Genomic DNA, 20,876 nt, shown 5'->3' with positions numbered 1-20,876 from the left:
AGCAGTGAGAGCGCTGAATCCTAGCCAGTAGACCAATATCCAGTGACAAGGCCCTGCCCCTTCGGCTTTGCAGAAATGAATTCCCACACAGTCGGAAAGTAGTAAAACAAAGTGTTTATTAGGAGGAAAGAGAGTACGTGTGAATAGACACACGGGCGGACTGAGAGAGAGTGTGGTAGTTTAAATCACTTACATGGGGCATTTCTTCTGGGTTTCCTTTGGCCAATCATCTTGCTTCGCCTGGTTCTGAGTCCATATTTGGTTTATCTCAGGGTTCTCCCATGTGTGCGTGCGCATCTCTTAGTCAAGATGGATTCTAGTGGAGAGGACTATGGGTAGGTTGATATCACTCCCCTTTTGACCTCCAAGGAGCCTTTCTGTGCATGTGTAGTCAGGAAGTTCTCCTTGACCTCGAGAATGAGAAATATGTGGTCTCTATCTCTTATCTGGGCGGGGCTCAGCCTCTCCTATTAGCCTCCTGCTATTATCTCTACCTTGGAGTATCTGTCCACAGGGGACAAACTCCAGCTGCTCAGCCTGGGGCCCATCTATCTCCTGCCTCATAAGGATGCAGATTTTGTCCCAGTATAAGGAAAATCTAGTAAAAGTTTATTTTTTATTAAGTGGAGTACCTAGTTTAGAAGTAGCAAGTTCCCCGAATATTGGAAGAATTCATAAAGAGTCATAGCTGCTCAGGAAAGGGCTTTCTGCTTGTGTAGGAGATTGTACTAAATGAAATCTAAGATCCCTCAAATGGCAAGAGTCTGAAAGCTTAGTGAACACGCAGCGGCGACCGTGTGCTGGCAGTTTATGAATATTTTCCTTCAGCGACAATACAATGGCTCAAGACAATATTTTTTTTTCCAGTTGGCTCCACCACTGGCCCTGCCCAGCGACTGCAAATCAGGCTGTCTTTTGTTGACTGCATCATCACAATAAAGACTTTGGAACCAGAATGAGCTGGCAATTTTCTTGATGACGCAGAAGGCAAAATAGGGCACAGCCTGCATTTCCACAGCTGTATTGGCATCGACACATTTACCAGTTAAAATTAAAAAACTGAAAACAAGTGGAAGACAAAACTTTTGTTTGTCACGTCGGCTGGTGTGACCTGGGGAGTGGGAGTCTCGGTTTTGAAAGAGCCCTGAAAGGTGAATCTCAGTACGTACACAGGGCCCACCACACAGAGTCTCTGTGACCTCGACGTGCCCTTGGCAGGGAGAAATACAATTTCATACAACAGAATCATGGGCGTCCCGAAGAATATCCAAGGCAGCCCCTTATAACCAACCCACCCAGGAAAAGTGCTGCTTACTCTACCTTTATTTTATTTTATTATTTTTTAAAATTTATTTATTTATTTATTCTTGGCTGCTTGGGTCTTTGTTGCTACACGTGGGCTTTCTCTAGTTGCGACGAGTGGGGGCTACTCTTTGTTGCGGTGCGAGGGCTTCTCATTGCGGTGGCTTCTCTTGTTGCAGAGTGCAGGCTCTAGGCACACGGGCTCAGTAGTGGTGGTTCGTGGGCTCTAGAGCGCAGGCTCAGTAGTTGTGGCACACGGGCTTTGTTGCTCCGTGGCATGTGGGATCTTCCTGGACCAGGGCTCGAACCCATGTCCCCTGCATTGGCAGGCGGATTCTTAACCACTGCGCCACCAGGCAAGTCCCTTACTCTACAGTTAAAAGGCCCTTTGAAATATAATTTTCATAACATCTTCATCCAAAAACATAGCAATGTTGCCTTTTAAATGAAAGAAAATCACTCTTGCTGTAAGGAAATGTTTCTTTGTGTCTTGTTTAAATTTCTTTCATGGAACTTACACTTGCTTCTTACCTCAGGGTCTCTCCTCTGCAGGGCGAGGAAATGTCTGGAACAAAGATGGCAGGGCTAAGAAACAATGGCTAAACCGAGTCTGATTTATCGGATGGTGATAGCCCAGGTCTTCTATCCTCTCTTCCTAAGGTTAGATTTTATATGCCTGGGTGGCTTTCTGTTTTAGTTTATTCTTCTTTTAACTTGGATTCCGAACGTGGATGAAACATTCATCTACAGAGCATAGCAGTATTTCTGCCAAGAGGTTTGCATTCTGTATCTCAGACCATGTATTTACCACCTGGTACGTTCCGTAGTTATTGAACTAGTGACCCACTAGGACTCTGTATACGTTTGCTCGGGCTGTTTTAGCAGAGTACCACAGACCATGGGGCTTAAACAACAGAAATTCATTTTCTCACAGCTCTGGAAATATAGAAATCTGAGATCAAGGTGTCAGCAGGGTTGGTTTCTTCTGAGGTCTCTCTCCATGGCTTGTAGATTCTTTTCCTTGTGTCTTCATGTGGTTTTCCCTTTTGTTCCTGTCTGTGTCCTAACCTCCTCTTCTTATAAGGACACCAGTCACATTGGCTTAAGGGCCCAGCCATCTGACCTCATATTACTTTATCTCTTTAAAGGCCCTTTCTCCAAATATAGTCACATTCTGAGGTATCAGGGGTTAGGAGTTAAACACGAGTTTTGTGGGGACACGATTCAATGTGTAATACCTAGAATCCAGTGTCAGCGGTTCTCTGGAGCCCTGTGGTCAAGGTTGTATGGTAATAATGCCGATCATGGCAACAAGGTCCCTTCTACTTAATGTTCATGAAAGCCTGATATACTGACTCATATTTGTCACAATTTAAATTTCATCTTTTTTTTTTTAACCACCAAATGTCTTTTTAGTATATGAAGGTAACAAAATTGCATTCTTCTAAAACTTTAGCCACTCTTGTCAACTTTGATTTTCTAGAAGTAACTATGTGAGTTCTAATGCTTTGTTAAAGATGTTGACAAAACAAATAAATAATTCCAGACTTACGCCCAGGCTGACATGATTATCTCCAAGGTTGGCAGTGTCGACGAAAAATTAATCAGTCAATCTAAGAAAGAAACGGGAAATTTTATTGGAGCCAAATTGAGGATTATAACCTAGGAACAACCTCTCAGAAAGCTCTGAGAACTGTTTTACCCCTTAGAGGTCAAAGCACAGTTACACAGGTTTTTGAGACAGAGGGCTGTACATTAAATGATGTAGATAGTTTGCACAATCCAGATCTTTAAGTACAAAGTCGTGGGTCATTGTGACCCCTTACAAGGTCAAGAAGGAATGTTACCTTTTAAGGAGTTGTCTTGTGGGTGCAGGGAGAATGTTGCTGTTTATGGTTGAGCAGGTACTTCCGCCAGTGGGGAGGTCTGGTCCGTGCATAATGTCGATACACAACGCAGATACACAGCAGAGGGGAGAGAGGAGAACAAGGGGCAGAGAAAAATGTTTATGTTTAAATTTTCCATGACTTGCCTTAGAATACGAATTTTTACTTCATCAACAGTATAAACTCTTGCATGGGTTCCCTGGGTGGAACCCTTGGGCCGGTAACATACCAGGAAGGAGGCCATCCAGACTTGCAACCAGTCTTGTCAGGGTCATTGCCCCGGAAGCCTTTTGATTATTTAATAAAACCTAGTGCTGATTTTCCACCTTCATTCAGATACTGGTTTCTAAGCCCTTTTGAAATCTTTAAAAACAGCAGCAACGAATGAGGATACCCTCTGAAGACTCCGTTATTACGCAGAGCGCAGGATGACTGGGAGCCACGTTCCTACTCCCCTCAGCACTGGGAGCCACTGGTTAAGTGATGATTCTGCTGCGATCGCCACCAAGCAGATTCGTTTCTCAGTGGTCGAAATACAAATGCATTTGTATATAGGACCTGGAGGTCTTTGAAAGAAAAGTGGCGTTATTTATATTCGTTATGATCGTTATGTACTGGGATTATTTTCTCAGTAGGCGATGTGTCTTTTGCCCATATTTATGAAGCAGGGGAGAAGGCATTTAATGAATTTCAAGAGTGTATTTGACTGTAAAACACACCTCTCTTAGTACATTCACATGTAAATAGCCCTTTTATTTGTTCTCTCTGGTGACCTTTCTTCTTTTGGGGGTAGATCGCACTTTGTTGTTGTTTTATATTTCCAAATGGGAGACTGAATGATAATAATGAAAGATTATGCAAAAAATCCGTGTTTAAAATAATGTTGATATGGCACTTGTGTTGCAGGATAATTATAGTAATTTGGCTCTTACACTATATGGAGTCAGGAGTTAGTTGCTAGAAAATACGGTGGTAAGGGTGATTCAGAGGGTTTTCATCCCAACAGGCTGTTTGATCCTGCTGACTTTTCTCTTGAAAATCAATTGCTTGCGATGAATACTCTGAATTCCCCCTTGATTAAATTGGCTGTCGGCGGGCTGCACCCATTGCACTGGGGTCACTGTGAGTTCTGTGTCTGTTTACACAGGGGTTTTGACGACTCTTAAAATATCACGGAGCAAATTTAATCCAAGCAAGCGAAGCAACTGAAGAGGCAATTGCTAAAAATCAGTCTTTGCATGTGGCAACAAGGGAAAACATATGAATTCTAAGCCCAACGTGAAGCCGGTTAATTTCATTACGGGGTTGCAAGCCTTTTCTCCACTGCATAGTGCTCTGGCTTTGGGTGTTTTCAGACTTCCAGGAGCACGTGGGCTCACTCAGTGGAAGACCGGGGACAGTCACCTTGGACGCTGGTTCCGACTTCAGGTTCATGTTTGACGATGTTCCATTTCCCCTCAAGGTTACTCACATATTCAGATTTTCTATTTCTTTTGAATAAACTTTAGGAAATTGGATATTTCTAGAAAAACATCATTTAGTATACGAAGGTTAAAAAATGATTAGTGTACAGTTGTGGATCTACATATGTATGTATCTCCAGTGGGTATGTTTGTATATGTATATATACATACACACACAAACACATATGTATATAACAGTATATATATACTCTTAAAATGATTAAAGAGGACAATTTAGGTGATATAAACAAACTTTATTTAACACTTCATGAAGTAGACAGTCTCTTTTCAGAGAACTGCAAAATGGGCGAGAAAGCAGGAAGCTTTTATAGGATAAAGAATAAAGAACAAGAAAGAGAAAATACCTGATTGGCTGGGGTCCTGCAGTCACCCTTGTTTGGGGTGAGAAGGTCCAGGGTTGGGTTGGTGGTTGGGGATTGACTGAAGGATCGACTGCATTTCTGGTCGTGTTGCATTTACGAGGACACGAAAGTGACCCAAGTTTTGGTTTGCTGACCTGGCACGCCCCCATCCCCACCCTGGGCAGGAGTGGCTCCATCTTGGGCCTAGAAAGTTATTTCAGTTCTTCATATATTATGTCTCCAACTCCGTGTGGAAAAAGACTTGTCTTTTTTTATTGAGTGCTGATTTCAATCTACATAAAATATTTTTAGAGAAAAGAGAAACATAAGTAAATCCCAAAACTAACCATACAAAAAATTATTCATAATAAGTGTGGGAAAATATTCAGCTTCCATAAAACTAAAATGCACGTTAAAACCCAAGATGTTTTTCTCCCCGCTGTTGCCTACTAAGTTATAAATATGTGTTGTAATTGAGATGCTCGGTTCTAGGCAAGAAGCTTGGCAACTAGTCCTCGGTTTCTGACAGCTATGAAGGTTGTATTTCTGGAATACAGTCCAGAAATGGTTACCAGAATCCATTAAGTGCTCATATTCTTTGACCTCAACTGTAGCAAGTCTGAGGAAATAATCCTAAATCTATAAAAAGATACACGTTCAAGACTTTTCCCTAAGCTTAATCATAAAACTAAAAATGAACGAACAGAAAATATCCAAGTAAACAGACAAATTAAAAAACCCCAAATCTCCCTTAAGAGAGGGATGGCTAAACTTGTGAGTATTCACTGGACAGCTATGCAGTAGCCTTTAAATTTATTTATTTATTTTTGGCTGTGTTGGGTCTTCGTTTCTGTGCGAGGGCTTTCTCTAGTTGTGGCAAGCGGGGGCCACTCTTCATCGTGGTGCGTGAGCCTCTCACCATTGCGCCTCTCCCATTGCGGAGCACGGGCTCCAGACGCGCAGGCTCAGTAGTTGTGGCTCACGAGCCCAGTCGCTCCGCATGTGGGATCCTCCTGGACCAGGGCTCGAACCCGTGTCCCCTGCATTGGCAGGCAGACTCCCAACCACTGCACCACCAGGGAAGCCCTGCAGTAGCCTTTAAAAAGTTTACAGACAGTGAAGGGAAATGGGTACGATATAATCTTACATGAAAAAAATAAACGCGACGTGAATTGGAGTGTGAGTAAAACTGTCTAAGAAAATGACAACATGGACCTAGTCACAGACAGTTCCTTTTGTTGAAGACAAACTTTCTGGCTTGTAGCTGATTGCAAGAGCTTTCAGGAAAGCATCAGAATAAAGCAATAACTATTTGTGGATGACAAAAGACTTAAATGGCTGTGGCTGAAGACCTTATGAGAGTTCATTTAAAAATTACTCAGTTGACAAGGAAACTTGGTTGTTTCTGTGGCATACTACATTTTAAAATAATAACTGGCATATTGGTAACATTATGTTGTCCTTGTTGAATATCAGGCAAAGCAGTACTGGGACATACGGACTGCAAGGACATTGACAAATTTCTAGGCAATTCACGTAATTCCTGAAATATTTATATTAATAACACTTGCCCATACAAACATAACCTAGGGAAAGTTAAGCATCTGTTCCTGTTTGACAGTGCTTTTCATGCAACTCCACACATCTATTTTTTTTTTCCTCATTTTGTTTGGTGGCTGCATATGGGTGTGCCATAGTTATGTTCATTCTGTTCTCTCTTTTTTTTTTTTAACATCTTTATTGGAGTATAATTGTTTTACAATGGTGTGTTAGTTTCTGCTTTATAACAAAGTGAATCGGTTATACATATACATATGTCCCCATATCTCTTCCCTCTTGCATCTCCCTCCCTCCCACCCTCCCTATCCTACCCCTCTAGGTGGTCACAAAGCACCGAGCTGATCTCCCTGTGCTATGTGACCGCTTCCCACTAGCTATCTATTTTACGTTTGGTAGTGTATATATGTCCATGCCACTCTCTCACTTTGTCCCAGCTTACCCTTACCCCTCCCCGTATCCTCAAGTCCATTCTCTAGTAGGTCTGTGTCTTTATTCCCATCTTGCCCCTAGGTTCTTCACGACCATTTTTTATTTTTTTTAGATTCCATGTATATGTGTTAGCATACGGTATTTGTTTTTCTCTTTCTGACTTACTTCACTCTGTATGACCATCTCTAGGTCCATCCACCTCACTACAAATAACTCAATTTCGTTTCTTTTTATGGCTGAGTAATATTCCATTGTATATATGTGGCACATCTTCTTTATCCATTCATCTGTTGATGGACACTTAGGTTGCTTCCATGTCCTGGCTCTTGTAAATAGAGCTGCAATGAACATTTTGGTACATGACTCTTTTTGAATTATGGTTTTCTCAGGGTGTATGCCCAGTAGTGGGATTGCTGGGTGGTATGGTAGTTCTATTTTTAGTTTCTTAAAACCTCCACTGTTCTCCATAGTAGCTGTATCAATTTACATTCCCACCAACAGTGCAAGAGGGTTCCCTTTTCTCCACACCCTGTCCAGCATTTATTGTTTGTAGATTTTTTGATGACGGCCATTCTGACTGGTGTGAGATGATATCTCATTGTAGTTTTGATTGCATTTCTCTAAGGATTAATGATGTTGAGCATTCTTTCATGTGTTTGTTGGCAATCTGTATATCTTCTTTGGAGAAGTGTCTATTTAGGTCTTCTGCCCATTTTTGGATTGGGTTGTTTGTTTTTTGATATTGAACTGCATGAGCTGCTTGTAAATTTTGGAGATTAATCCTTTGTCAGTTGCTTCATTTGCAAATATTTTCTCCCCTTCTGAGGGTTGTCTTTTCATCTTGTTTATGATTTCCTTTGCTGTGCAAAAGCTTTTAAGTTTCATTAGGTCCCATTTGTTTATTTTTGTTTTTATTTCTGTTTCTCTAGGAGGTGGGTCAAAAAGGATCTTGCTGTGATTTGTGTCATAGAGTGTTCCGCCTATGTTTTCCTCTAAGAGTTTGATAGTGTCTGGCCTTACATTTAGGTCATCACACGTCTATTAATTTCTGATATCTTTCTTTTACAAGGTAAAAGAACAGATCCTTTGAGATTTTCTAAGGGGGCTCTCTGGAAAATCAGTTCAAGATCAAGCTTTTATTTAGGATTTGATTTTGGGAAGACAAAATACCAAAGGTTGTCAAACACCTTTAAAGGTTTGAACACCTGATTTTACAGGACCACAAGTCACTATGAAAAAATACCTAGTTACCTAGTTAATCAAAATAACACTAAAGAATCTAAAAGTAACTATAGGAGGTGACATGGTTGTAAAAACAAACAAACTTTAGCTCTTTTAAAAGCAAGAAGACTTAGTTCTCTTAGTCAAGGACATAATAAAGGTCCACATAAAGCACAGGAAATTATTCTAATAAGACATAGAGTCTTTGTTTCCTAGGCAGATTACTTAAAAGGTAAATAAAAACCTTTGCTATGTCTCATTAAGATAGACCAATAACCCAAGAAAACTTTGTTGTTTTAATAGAGGAAAAGCCAAATTCTAGTTTTGCATTCAAGTGTTATTGATACTAAAGCTCATTAAAAAAAGAAACCTTATAAGTAAATCTGTCCAACCTTTACCAGCTTTGACCAACCACTTAACATAAAATTTCATTCCATAAACCTTCTACAACTTTCTGTATCATTCAGGTTTTGTCCTATTCCTTCCATTTCTTATTCTGAAACGAGTCAATTTCTTTCTTTTTTACCTTAACAAAAACACATTCTATGTTCTTTGCGTATTTTTCATACTAAATTGTTTCCCTTTATCCTTAATATTTCTAGTAATTTCAATTATATATGTTGATTATAATTTTTAACCATTATAGCCTTCATTTTATAGAGAAAATGAGGAAGTAGACAATTGTGGATTGTCTGTCATATACTAACATTTCCTAGCATACTAGCAAATTTCATGAATTTCATAATTTTTAGAGGTATATGCTTCTTTACAGCACAATTTTTTGACATGGCATATCCAAATAGCTTCATTAACAGATCCAAATATCTTTAACCCCTCTGTAAAAAAAAAAAAAAAAAAAAAGAAGCCAAAAGTATATAAACTTAAACTTAGTAATGAATGTTTTAATGTTTTATCTTCTTTAGAAATGATTTAGAAGTTTGCTAAATGTTTATTACTTAATTTAGCATAACTCGAGTGTAGACAGTCTTGGGGTGTGGTAATGAAGAACGGGTCCTAGACAACTTTGCTCAATTCCCCACTTCATGTTGGTGTGCCTTTCACATTTAGATCTACCATCCACATGGAATTGATTTTCATGTGTGCTGTGGCAGAGGAATTGTTTCATTTAAAAAGTATAGATATCCAATTGACCAAGCACCATTTACTGAAAAGGTCATCATTTCCCTCATTGTAGTGCCACCTTTGCGTAAATCAATTGCCCATATTGTATTTGTGGGTTGATTTTTGGGATTCTTCACTCCTTTTTTTTTTTTTCTAATTTATTTATTTTATTTATTTATTTTTGGCTGAGTTGGGTTTTTGTTGCTGCGTGCAGGCTTTCTCTAGTTGCGGAGAGCAGGGGCTACTCTTCGTTGCAGTGCACTGGCTTCTCATTGTGGTGGCTTGTTGCGGAGCATGGGCTCTAGGCGTGCGGGCTTCAGTAGTTGTGGTGCGTGGTCTCAGTAGTTGTGGCTCGGAGGCTCTAGAGCGCAGACTCAGTAGTTGTGGCACATGGGCTTAGTTGCTCCACGGCATGTGGCATCTTCCTGGACCAGGGCTCAAACCTGTGTCCCCTGCATTCACAGGTGGATTCTTAACCACTGTGCCACCAGGGAAGTCCCCTCATTGATTTTCAGTTGTTCTTCTTTTCTAAAATGAGTGTTTAAACTATAAGTATTCCTCTATGCTTGGATTTAGCTGCACCTTACAAGTTTTGTTTTATAATGTACTCATTATCAATATTTTTGAAATTTCATTTTATTTATTCTTTGGCTCATAAGTTATTTAAAAGAATATTTACTCCCAAACATATGGGGATATCCTATTTATCTTTTTTAAAAAAAATTTTATTATGGTAAGAACACCTAACATGAGCATTACTTTCTTAAACTTTTAAGTGTACACTGGAGTTTTGTTAACTACAGTCACAGTGTTTTCAGCAGATCTAGAACTTATTCATCTTGTGTTACTGAAACTTTACACTTTTGAATAGCATCTCCTCATTTCCCCCTCCCCCCAACCCCTGGCAACTACCATTTTACTCTCTGCTTCTATGAGTTTGACTTTTAGATACCACATATAAGTGAAATCATGTAGTATTTGCCCTCCTGTGACTGACTTATTTCACCTAGCATAATATGTTCAAGGTTTATCCATATCATCACATGTTGCAGGAGTTCCTTCTCTTTAAGGCTGATTAATATTCCATTGTTTGTACATACCACGTTTTTTCTGTCCAGTTGGATAGTCTCGTTATCTTTTTATCACTAGCTTTTAGCTTAATTGCACTAAAGTCAGAGAACCTACTCTGTGTGATTTTGACCCTTTAAATTTTGTTGAGCATATGGTCAATTTTGGTAAATGTTCCTGGAGTCCATGAAAAAAGTGTATATCCTCTAGTTGTTAGGTGCAGGGTTCTATATGAATCAGTCACGTTTGATAATAATGTCAAATATTTTATCCTTTTGATTTCATCAGTTGTTTGAACAATTCATGAGAGGTCTGTTAAAGTCTCCTGCTTTGATTGTGGATGTACCAATTTCTATTCCTGGTCTATAATTTTTAGTTATGTATTTTGAGTCTATGTTATTAGGTGCATAATTTTTAAGTCATTATGTCTTCCCTGAACTTAAAATAAATCAGTTATGAAGTGTCCTTCTTTATCTCTAGTGACATTTTTTTGCCTTAAAGCCTACTTTTTCTGATTTTAATATGGCACACCTGCTTTCTTTGATTCATATTTGCACGTTATATCTCTATCCATTCTTTTATTTTCATCCTTCCTATTTCCTTACATGTTAGATGTATCTCTTATAAACAGCATAAGTTTGGTTGTTGTTATTTTTATCTAGTGTGACAACTGTTGTCTTTTAATTATAGTATTTTGTTCATTTACATTTAATGTTCTTATGGGTTTATATCTACCGTCTTACTTTATAGATGTCCCCTATGTTTCTGTGTTTTATTCCTGGTATTTTGTATTTGTGTCTTTTTTTCCCTTAGTCTCACCAGTGTCAATTTAATTGGTATTTTTCAAAGAACCAGCTTCAGTATTTACTTGATTCTTGCTGTTATATTTTGTGACTGCATCAGTAGTCCATTGCCACAATAATGCTGCTAACAAACAACTGCAAAACCACAGTGGCATCCCACAATAAGTGTATTTTGCTCATGCAGCTGGGGTCAGCTAGGCAGCTCTGCTGATCTTGGCTGGGTCTTCTCACGTGTCTTGGGGTCGGTTGCCTCTTGGCAGATCTAGGCTGGCCTTGGCTCTGCCCCATGTGCCTCTCGTCCTGTAGCAGGCTGGATGGGGCATGTTCTCATGGTGACGGCAGAGCTGCAAGAGACCAAGTGGAAATACACAAGGCTTCTTGAGGTCTAGGCTTTGAGCTAATACATGTCACTTATCCGAAGCAGGTCCCAGGCTGAGCCCAGAATTGGAGTGGAGGCCACCATATGACAAAGGGCCTAAACAGAGCGAGGCTGAAAAATCAGCATCATGATTACAACCCATGTTCACAAAAAAAGAATAACACTGGTGATTTTTGTCATGGCATTCTTTCTCCCGTCCTCAGGAGACACAAACTCCAGTTTAGCCTGTTGGAGGCTAAAACCTACAGTCTCATGTCAAGACAGTGATCTGGGAATTACCAGTGCACTGAGCTAAAGTTCACTGTACTCTATGGCTTGGAGTCTGCACTGCAGTCCAGGAGGGAGTCACTGTTTCCTTGAACAATATGGAAAAGCTCATTGTCCTGCTTTCATGCGGCCTGCGAGTGTTTTCCTTTGTATCATTGTAGACTTCATCATCAACCTCTTGCTGTTCATTCAGCTAATACATCCCATATACTAGCCTTTGGGAGCCTGGTCTAGTACCTGGTGAGCCTTGCACGGTCTAGTGGCAGGATAAACATGCAAGACAAATGAATTTATAATCAGAGATTTGTTTTGAAGGGTAGAAAATTGTGGTGGGACCACAGCAGAGTTATACCTAAGTCATCTTGGGAACATTAACATAGACTTCATAGAAAAGAAAGCTTTTGAGTCAAAACTTCAAAAACAAATTGGAGCTTTCATAAAGATTTTCCTGGCAGAGGGAACACAATGTGCATGTGCAAAATAAGGAGGTGTTAGAGACCAGGGTGTATGAGGGGAAAGCACCAGCTCAGTGTTGCTGAAGCGGGAAGTGAGGGGGTGGCAGGAAATAGGAAGCAGGACAGGAGATGGAGGAGAGGCAGCTGAGGTCTTATGAGCCCTCACAAAAGAGTCTAGATTCTATTTAATCACAACATAACTGATGAGCAACCATCAGGAATCTTTAACTAGAAAGGGATACACCATCAACTTCTAGTTTCTGGGAAGACTTTCCAAGGGCCACTGGACTGTGCTGGAAAGAGATGAGGGGCAGAACCAGAAGCGTGATTGTGGATGAACCTGGGAGATATTTTGGAGACTTAATGGAACTTGATGTTTTACTGCATATGGGGAAGGAAGACTGTGGAAGAGGGAAACCTCAAGGGTGACTTCAGAAACTAGGTGGATGGTGGAACCGTTTTGCAAGATGGGAATAAGAAGAGTGAGTGAATCATTTGATGGAGGTGCTGTGACTTCGGATTTGGACAAGTTGAGTTTACCTTCCTAGGAAGCACTTGGGTGGATACACAGCGCCCAGGTGCTCCCGAGGTTAGACTGAAACGTGACTTCCCGAAAGATGTTCACATCCCAATCCCTGGAACGTGCAAATGTTACCTTAGTTTTGGTAAAAGGTCTTTGTAAGTGTGATGAAGGATCTTGAGATGAAATTATCCAAGACAGAGGGAGCCTGGCCCTGCCAACACCTTGGCTTCTGCCCAGGGATACTGTACTGATTTTGGACTTCTGGCTTCCAGAACTGTGGGAGTATACATTTCTGTTGTTTTAAGCCACCAACTGAGTGGTAATTTGTTACAGTGGCCACAGGAAACTAGCACAGTTACAAAGAAGACCAAAGGGTCAGAGGCAAACCAAGGAAGGAAGCAGGTCAGGAAATAAGGACATCTCCACTCTTCAGCAGAAATGCTTGATAGCACTGTCTGCTCACTGTTTCCATCTTCTAACTGTCTCGAGGCTACTTCTTATCCTTCAGATCTCAGCTTAAATGTCCAGAGGGACGTCTCTGACCACTCAACCTTGAAGCAGCTCCCGTGCTCTTATTTTCTGTATCTAGCAGGGCTTAATATTTCCTCCTTCTCTTACTGACTTGCTTTGGGAGTGCAAGTTAGTCTTGTTCGTTGCTGAATCTTCAACGTCTAGTGTGTTAATGTCTACCAGATGGTAGGTGTAAAATATAGATTTTTAAATGAAAGTATGAATAAATAAGTGAACACGCACTGTGCTTTGTTCATACCTCTGCTTTAGCAACTTTCACACTGCAAGATCATTAGAGGTGTGTGTTGGGGGGGGTTGGGGGGGTGCACTCACACCCTAATTACTTGTGAGCCTCTTAGAGTAAGGACTACATCTGATTCATTATGTACTTCGCGGTACCTCTAGAGTGCCCTCAACTCCTCGTTCTCCACTGAACTTCAGTCGAATGAATAATTTAACTCGAACCTCTAAACTTTCCTCTTCTTAGAGCTGAGTGGCTTAAATTCATTTGTCAGTTTTTTCTGAAATCATAATATTAAAATACTAAACAAAATGACCATTTTGTAATATTCTGAAGATAGAAATTTACTTTTATAATTAGACATTTTGGGGGGAATCTTAATTGTGTTAATAATACATGAAACTGTCCTCCTTTAAAAAGTTAGTATAATGCAGTTAAAGTTGAATTCCCTTTGGTCAGTGGCCAAGCCTGGTTCTCCCTCTCATCCCCAGAAGTGGCCATTGTTGTTAGTATGCATCCATCCATACCTCTTTTTATGCACGTATTCATAGAAAAAACACTACCATCTTGTGGCAGTGCTTTTGTTTTTGGGGGTTTTTTTGTTTTTTTTAAATTAATTTTATTTATTTATTTATTTTGGCTGCGTTGGGTCTTTGTTGCTGCGCACGTGCGTTCTCTATTTGCAGCAAGCAGGGGCTACTCTTCCATGTGATGCGTGGGCTTCTCATTGCAGTGGCTTCTCTTGTTGAGGAGCACGGGCTCTAGGCGTGTGGGCTTTCAGTAGTTGCAGCACGTGGGCTCAGTAGTTGTGGCTCGCAGACTCTAGAGCACAGGCTTAGTAGTTGTGGTGCACAGGCTTAGTTGCTCTGCGGCATGTGGGATCTTCCCGGACCAGGGATCGAACCCATGTCCCCTGCATTGGCAGGTGGATTCTCAACCACTGTGCCACCAAGGAAGCCTGTGGCAGTATTTTTTACATAAATGGCACCTTTTGGGTATGGGACGTTCTGAAATTTGCTTCTTCACTCAGCTGTTTGAGATCTAATAACATTGATAAGCTTAGGTCTGCGACCCTCCTTTTATCTTCTGGGTAGGATTCCACTGTATGGAATGGGCCACATTTGTCCTTAGATGGAAATTTAAGTTGTTTCCACTGTTTTGTTATTGCAAACTGTGCTGCAAAAAATATCCTTGCACACGTATCCCTGGGCCCCTTGCAAGAGTTTCCACAGGCTATATTCCCAGAATCGTTCTTGTTGGGCCTGGAAATACATTGCCACCAAACATGGCCATAGCAGTGGCCTTCCTCCAGAGCCTCTCCTAGTTTTCCAGTATTTAGTGTTGTCAGCATTTTTAACTTTTGCTAGTATGATAGCTGTGAAAGGAGATATTTTTTTAACTTCATTTCTCTATTACTGAGGTTGGACACTTTTTATGTGTTTATTGGTCATTTGCATTTCCTGTCCATTCATTTCCTTTGCCTATTGTGTTTTTTTTCCTCTTTCCCTAGAATTCAATTGTTGGTCTATCATGTGTGTTGCAAATATTTTCTCCATGTATCTACTTATTTAAAAAATAGGGGGTTCTTTTGACAGACAGAACTTTTAAATTCTGATGGGGTCTAGCATGTCAATATTTTTTTTATGACTTCTGCCTTCTACATTTTTAAGGAAGGGTTTCTCCACCACCAGGATAATAGAGATGTTCTCCTATATTTTCTTCTCGTAATTTAAAAGTATTAAAAAAACTTTAAGCTGTTAATATATCTGCAAATGATCTTTGTGTATTGTATGAAATAGGGGCCCAAATTAATTTTTTTCCTTATGGTTAGCACTATTTATTGTACAGTTTATTCTTCCATTCTTCCCGCACCAATGCTACCTTTAACATATATGAACATTCCATAATTATCTGGCTCTTTTCTGGATTCCATTCTGTTCTGTTCCTACTCCCAATAACCCTCTGTTTTAATAACTATGGCTTCATAATATGTCTTTTTTTTTTTTTTTTTAGAAAAGTATCTCCATTTTTATTTTGGGATTTTGTGATTAAATAGTTATTTTTTTAATTAATTTTTATTGGAGTCTGGTTGCTTTACAATGTTGTGTTAGCCTCCACTACACAACAAAATGAATCAGCCGTACACATACAGATATCCCCTCCCTTTTGGACTTCCCTCTCATTTAGGTTACCACAGTGCATTAGGTAGAGTTCCCTGTGCTATACAGTATGTTCCCATCAGTTGTCCATTTTATACATAGTATCAATAATATAATATGTCTTAATATTCATTAGAAAATTTGGCTCGCTCTTTGTTGTTATTTCTTAACATTTTGTTGACTAACTGTTCTTCCATATTTGCTCTTTTAGAATCACTTTGTTTCATTTCACAAAAAAAATCTTGTTAGGATTTTTGATCACTATTTTAAAAAAATGTCAAAACCCACCAGATTGTACACTGTTACTTTTTCCTAAAGCCTTCACGATGTATTATTTAGCTTTCCCTCTGTATTATTTCTGTTAAAGAGCAAGGCAGACACAGGTCTTGGGTCTATACAATTTGGGAGCTCTCTTTAAGAAAAATAATACAAAATTAGGAATGCAATAGTGGGTGCTGTGCCTTGGGAGGGACCTGGACCTCCAGCTTTATTTGCTTCATGGTAACCCCGCCTCAGGGTAGCAGTCTGACTGAGAGAGAAAGTGCTAGTAAACGATGCCTTCGCTCCCACTAGAATAAAGCCCTAGTTCGTGACTACCAAGCTACTTAGGTGGTGTAAGCAATAAAATAACAGTTAAATTTGCAACCTCAGTCGTGTTTCTAGCTGTGTGTTATATAATACCGCCGCCTTGACTTTTCACTGGGACAGCACCTCACATCTGAGGATCTCAGGGCACATTAAGAACATTAATTAATTAATTAAACCCCACAAAACCCCAGAGACACAGGAAGGAGGGACGTGGCATCACCTTGCCCAGTTCTGAAACGCAGCCACCTCTGGGGACGAGCAGGGCAGCTGCTTCTTAATAAATGGCAACGCCCACAACACTTTAGCCCAGACAATTAGTCGTTGTCGTTGGTAATTGTCTTGTGAACATTAGCCTGTCAGACGGTGAGGGCTCCAGGATGAACTGTTCACTGCAAATCTAATTCAGTCTCTGAAATTTCTGGCTTTTTAGTAATTTTGTCCTAATCATAAAGTATATTAAATACATAAACAACAAGGACCTACTGTATAGCCCTGGAAGTTATACTCAGTATTTTGTAATAACCTATAATGGAAAAGAATCTGAAAAAGAATATATATATGCACACACACATATACATATACATATATACATAAAACTGAATCACTTTGCTGTACACCTGAAACTAACACAACATTACAAATCAACTGTACTTCAATAAAATAAATAAATAAATAAATAAATGCACAGGGAAACTCTAGTTTTCTTTTAAACTCAACAGTGTTTTTGGTAGTTCTTCAAATTTAAAACTTAAGATAAGAAAAGATTATTTTAAAAAAATAAAGTGCAAAATAAGAATAGGGAGTTATTGTTAACGTTTTTTTGTTTGTTTGTTTTTGATTTAAAAACTTTGCTGCTGAACAAAATGAATCAGTGATGGTAGAAGTCAGGACAGCAGCTACCTTTAAGAGGTGTGTTGGCTGGACAGCAGGTGAGGGAAACTTCTGGGCCCTGGAAAAGGTTTAATATTTATTTAAGGGGTTGTTAACGTGTGGTACATACACGTAGAGATTCATGCACTGTGCCGTATACATATTGTATCTTAATAACAAGCTGAATTAACCTGAAAAGCACTCTAGTCTTGCTGTTGTGAGAACACTGGAAACACTGTACAAACGATCTGGAAGGTTTTGCAGGGAGCAGGACGTATCCAGGTGCTTGCTAGGTTTCGTTCTCCCCAAAGCGTCTTTCTTCAGAAGAGCGATTCTGAGTGCTTTGTCCCCTCTCATGTCATTTGCTCTCCACCCAGAAGAGCTACTTGCTCTGCTGGGGTGCCATTCTCTCATTGTACCTTCAACGTTATATGCCTCTTCATCTCTGCCCTTTACACCTCCCTGGGCATCTGATTCTTCTCTTAGGATTTCATTCTACTTCATTTGCCTGCATCTTTGCCAGAAGCAGGTATAAGGCATGAGTAAGTGGGGATTTGGGGTTGAGAGGCGTCTGCAGGGGCCGTTGCACTGGCTGTTGCTGCAGGAACGAATGCAGTGGGAGAGGAGGATGCGGAGAGGATAGGCTGCCTCTGGTGCCACCGCGTCTGCTGTGATGCTTAGAAACAAGAAGACAGGGCAGCAGGCCACGCTGGCAGCCCAGTATGTGGGGCCTCCAGCAGGTCCTGGGTCCCTCCTGTGTATGTGCGGACAATTCTGAGGAGGGGTAGCCCCTGGGCAAGAGCATCCTAGGGCTGCTCTGAGCTAAGGCCGAAGGGCTGCAAGCAGATGTCAGGGCTAAGAGTCCCCCAGTGGAGCAGACACAGAGTGAACAAGAAAGGAGGGGCTGGGGGTGGCGAGAGAGTGGGGGAGGGTGGGAGGGAGAGAGTGAGACAGTGGAAGAGAAGGGGGGTTTGTGGTGGGGAGAAAGACAGACAGGAACAAGGAAAAGAAAAGAGAGTAGAAGGAGAAGGACGAAAAGGAGGGGCAAAAGAACTTTTCAGACAAACTGGGAAAAAAGTTTTTTCTACTCTAGTTTTTGGTGAACGGTAAATATATGAACACTACCCCGATTATTGACTTTCCAGAACATATTAAAACAATAATGTATAGTTAGCTCCAGGTCTTGCTTAGAAAGTAGAAAAGTGAACATCGTGGCCTCTGTCAGATGCCTGTTCACAGTATTTCCCAGCACGGGGAAAGCAGCCCTTGTGCTAATCTCTGTGTTCTGAGAGCACTGACATAGCCGATTGTGGTCTTTTCCATACTCTGCCTTAAAATCATTTCAAAGCCTGCCATCCAGGAGGTTGATAATCAGTTGTTTACAAACTTCAAAGGGGCTCCCGTGAAAGGATCACGGAGCTCAGTCTCTGGCAGGTTCGAGGGCCTCCTGGGGGGCAGCCCAGCCCAGCCCCATCCTGGCCTCAGTTTATGTCCACAGCTCCCTCGGGCCAGGTATCACTGGACCCCCATCCTGTGCGAATGGAGGCATGGAGAGGTCAGAATCCGAGTGGGCTGCGAAGACCCTGTTCTCCCCACCTTGCGGCGCTGCCCTCAGCAATATAATCCTTCAGATATGCTGCAGTTTAGAAACACGTGACCACGCTGCCTCCAATTTCCTGTGCTCTGCAGATATTTACCATCTCTTTTCTGTCCTCTTGTCCCTTTTTCTCTGAAAGGCGCCGAGCTCAGGAGCAGCAGCCAGGAATGCCAGCAAATAGTCAAGGAGCCGCAGGAAGCTGTCTCCCCGGAGGCCGGGGAGAGCATCCAGGTAACGGAGATCATCCCCCCAGCCTGGTGCTGCCTGTGCCATCGGGGTCAGGGGTGTTCCTGGCGCCGGAGTCACTCCCGAGAAGGGAAAGGTCTCACTGGCGTTAAGATCTGGGGGACAAGGGCGGGGAGGAAACAGGCTGCGTGTTTGTAACAAATCAGCCTCACAACACCCTCAAGAATCCAGCTCAGGATGGAACCCCATGCCTTCTCCCCCTGCCTTCTCACTCATCCCCTGGCTTCAGGAGGCTGATGTGGATAAAGCAGCTCGCTTAAAGGCGGTTAGAAAGCTCACCTTGTCCACAGACTCAAATGAGGCAGCATTTTCCTTCCTGCCCCACTGGGCCCTGCAGGCTCTAGAAGCACCTGCCACAGCTCCCTGGATTGCTCCTGGCCCAGTGGCCCGGCCTGGCTTCAGCAGGGGCCCCTCCCCACACCCTCCTGCTCTGTGAGTGCTGCCACCCTGACCTAAAGGGGGGCACATCCCCACTGAAGGAGGCCACGGTCAGCCACGTAATAGAGGACATAGGATTTGGGGGATGGGCCCGGGGATCCAACCATTGTTCCATCTCTGCCACCCTCTGACCACTGATGGTTCACAGAAATACAAATGCCCACATTGACTGGGCTCTGGGTCCTCACCTGCTCCTGCAGGACCTCAGGGCATGTCCCTTGTGTCCTCTGGAACTGGCCTCACCAAGGGGGCGGGGAGAACGAACGGGCTTACCTCTAGGCTACCGTTGGCGTCCTGGCCCTGCATCCGCACTGCGTGTGGCCAAGAGTCCCAGCACGCGTTTCGCTGCACGGGCCCTTCTGCTTCTGGTCCTCCTGACTCTTCCGTCCACCTGAGGCCAGGATGGGGGCTGGTGCAGTGCCATTGCTTCCTGGACTCCAGCCCCCAGCTCTCTTTTTTTCTCCTTTCCAATCTTGGACAAAATAACATTCCCCCTGCCCATCAGCTCATGCAAAGAAGATCTTGGGAAGAAGAGGAGTCAGGGAGGACCTTTATCTTAGCATTAGGCCACCTGGCTCGTCCTGCCGCATTTTCACGTTGTCTCTATGGAAGATGCCTTCTTATACCCCAAACCACAAAAGGACCCAGCCTGTAGCTGGGTGGGCGTTGTATTCCGAGGGCTGATTTGTTCTCTGCACAGAGGTTGGACGCTCACAATGGCCAGGCTCTCTGCTAGGTGCTGAGGGTGTTCGCGAGACCAGAACACAGCCCCAGCCTTCAGGAGGCGCTGCACGGTGCGAAGAGGAGAGCCTCCTAAGTCAGTATGTGGAAGTGAGGGTGGGAAGCTTCCCACAAGAGGGCACGAGGGACACCTGAAGCTTTTAAAGAAGGTTGTTTGGCATGGACTAGATTGCGGGAAATGAAGCTGATGAATGGAATTAGTAAAAAGAACTTAGCGCGAGGGATTTCTGCTTCTGGCAAAGATGGCTAGATTTACTTTTCCTGCCTGAAAAAAACAAAAAAATATCCAAAGCATATGAAATAAGTTTTTAAGACACTGCTCATCAGGTAACAAAGGAGAGTGATGCCTGGGAGGTGGGAAACAAGCCAGGTAAGCCCTCTGAACATCCTGGCCTCCTGCTTTGAGAGAGTCCCTGACCACGGCACAGGGCGGGAGGAACCATGGAAGCCAAGTGGTATGTCCATGGAGACTAAAGCCACTAAGGTTTGCAGGACAGAGTACCAGAGAGGAGAGAGCCGTACAGAGAGATGGTTGACACCAGCGAGGGTCACTCTTGGGTATTCAGCTGAGTACTGATCAGCACATGCTGAGTACTGATGTGCGCATGCACATCAGCCTGATCTTCAAAACTACTGAGGATCAGGC

The 20,876-nt window shown here is 42.1% G+C and overlaps 1 protein-coding gene across 3 annotated transcripts in view; it reads left to right on the top strand.

Moving 5' to 3' along the window:
- CFAP61 (cilia and flagella associated protein 61) overlaps positions 1-20,876 on the top strand; it is a 257,330-nt gene that overhangs the window by 45,261 nt on the left and 191,193 nt on the right. For all 3 annotated transcript variants that reach the window (XM_082431642.1, XM_082431640.1, XM_082431641.1), the window contains exon 9: positions 18,945-19,036. In XM_082431642.1, coding sequence (XP_082287768.1) covers positions 18,945-19,036 — 92 coding nt within the window. The remainder of the gene's footprint in view (positions 1-18,944; positions 19,037-20,876) is intronic.

This window comes from Balaenoptera physalus, assembly GCF_965194825.1.
Source record: "Balaenoptera physalus genome assembly, chromosome: 16".
NCBI classification, from domain to species: Eukaryota; Metazoa; Chordata; class Mammalia; order Artiodactyla; family Balaenopteridae; genus Balaenoptera; species Balaenoptera physalus.
The sequence above is the reverse complement of the archived record's forward strand: the minus strand, read 5'-3'. Positions and strand labels throughout refer to the sequence as shown.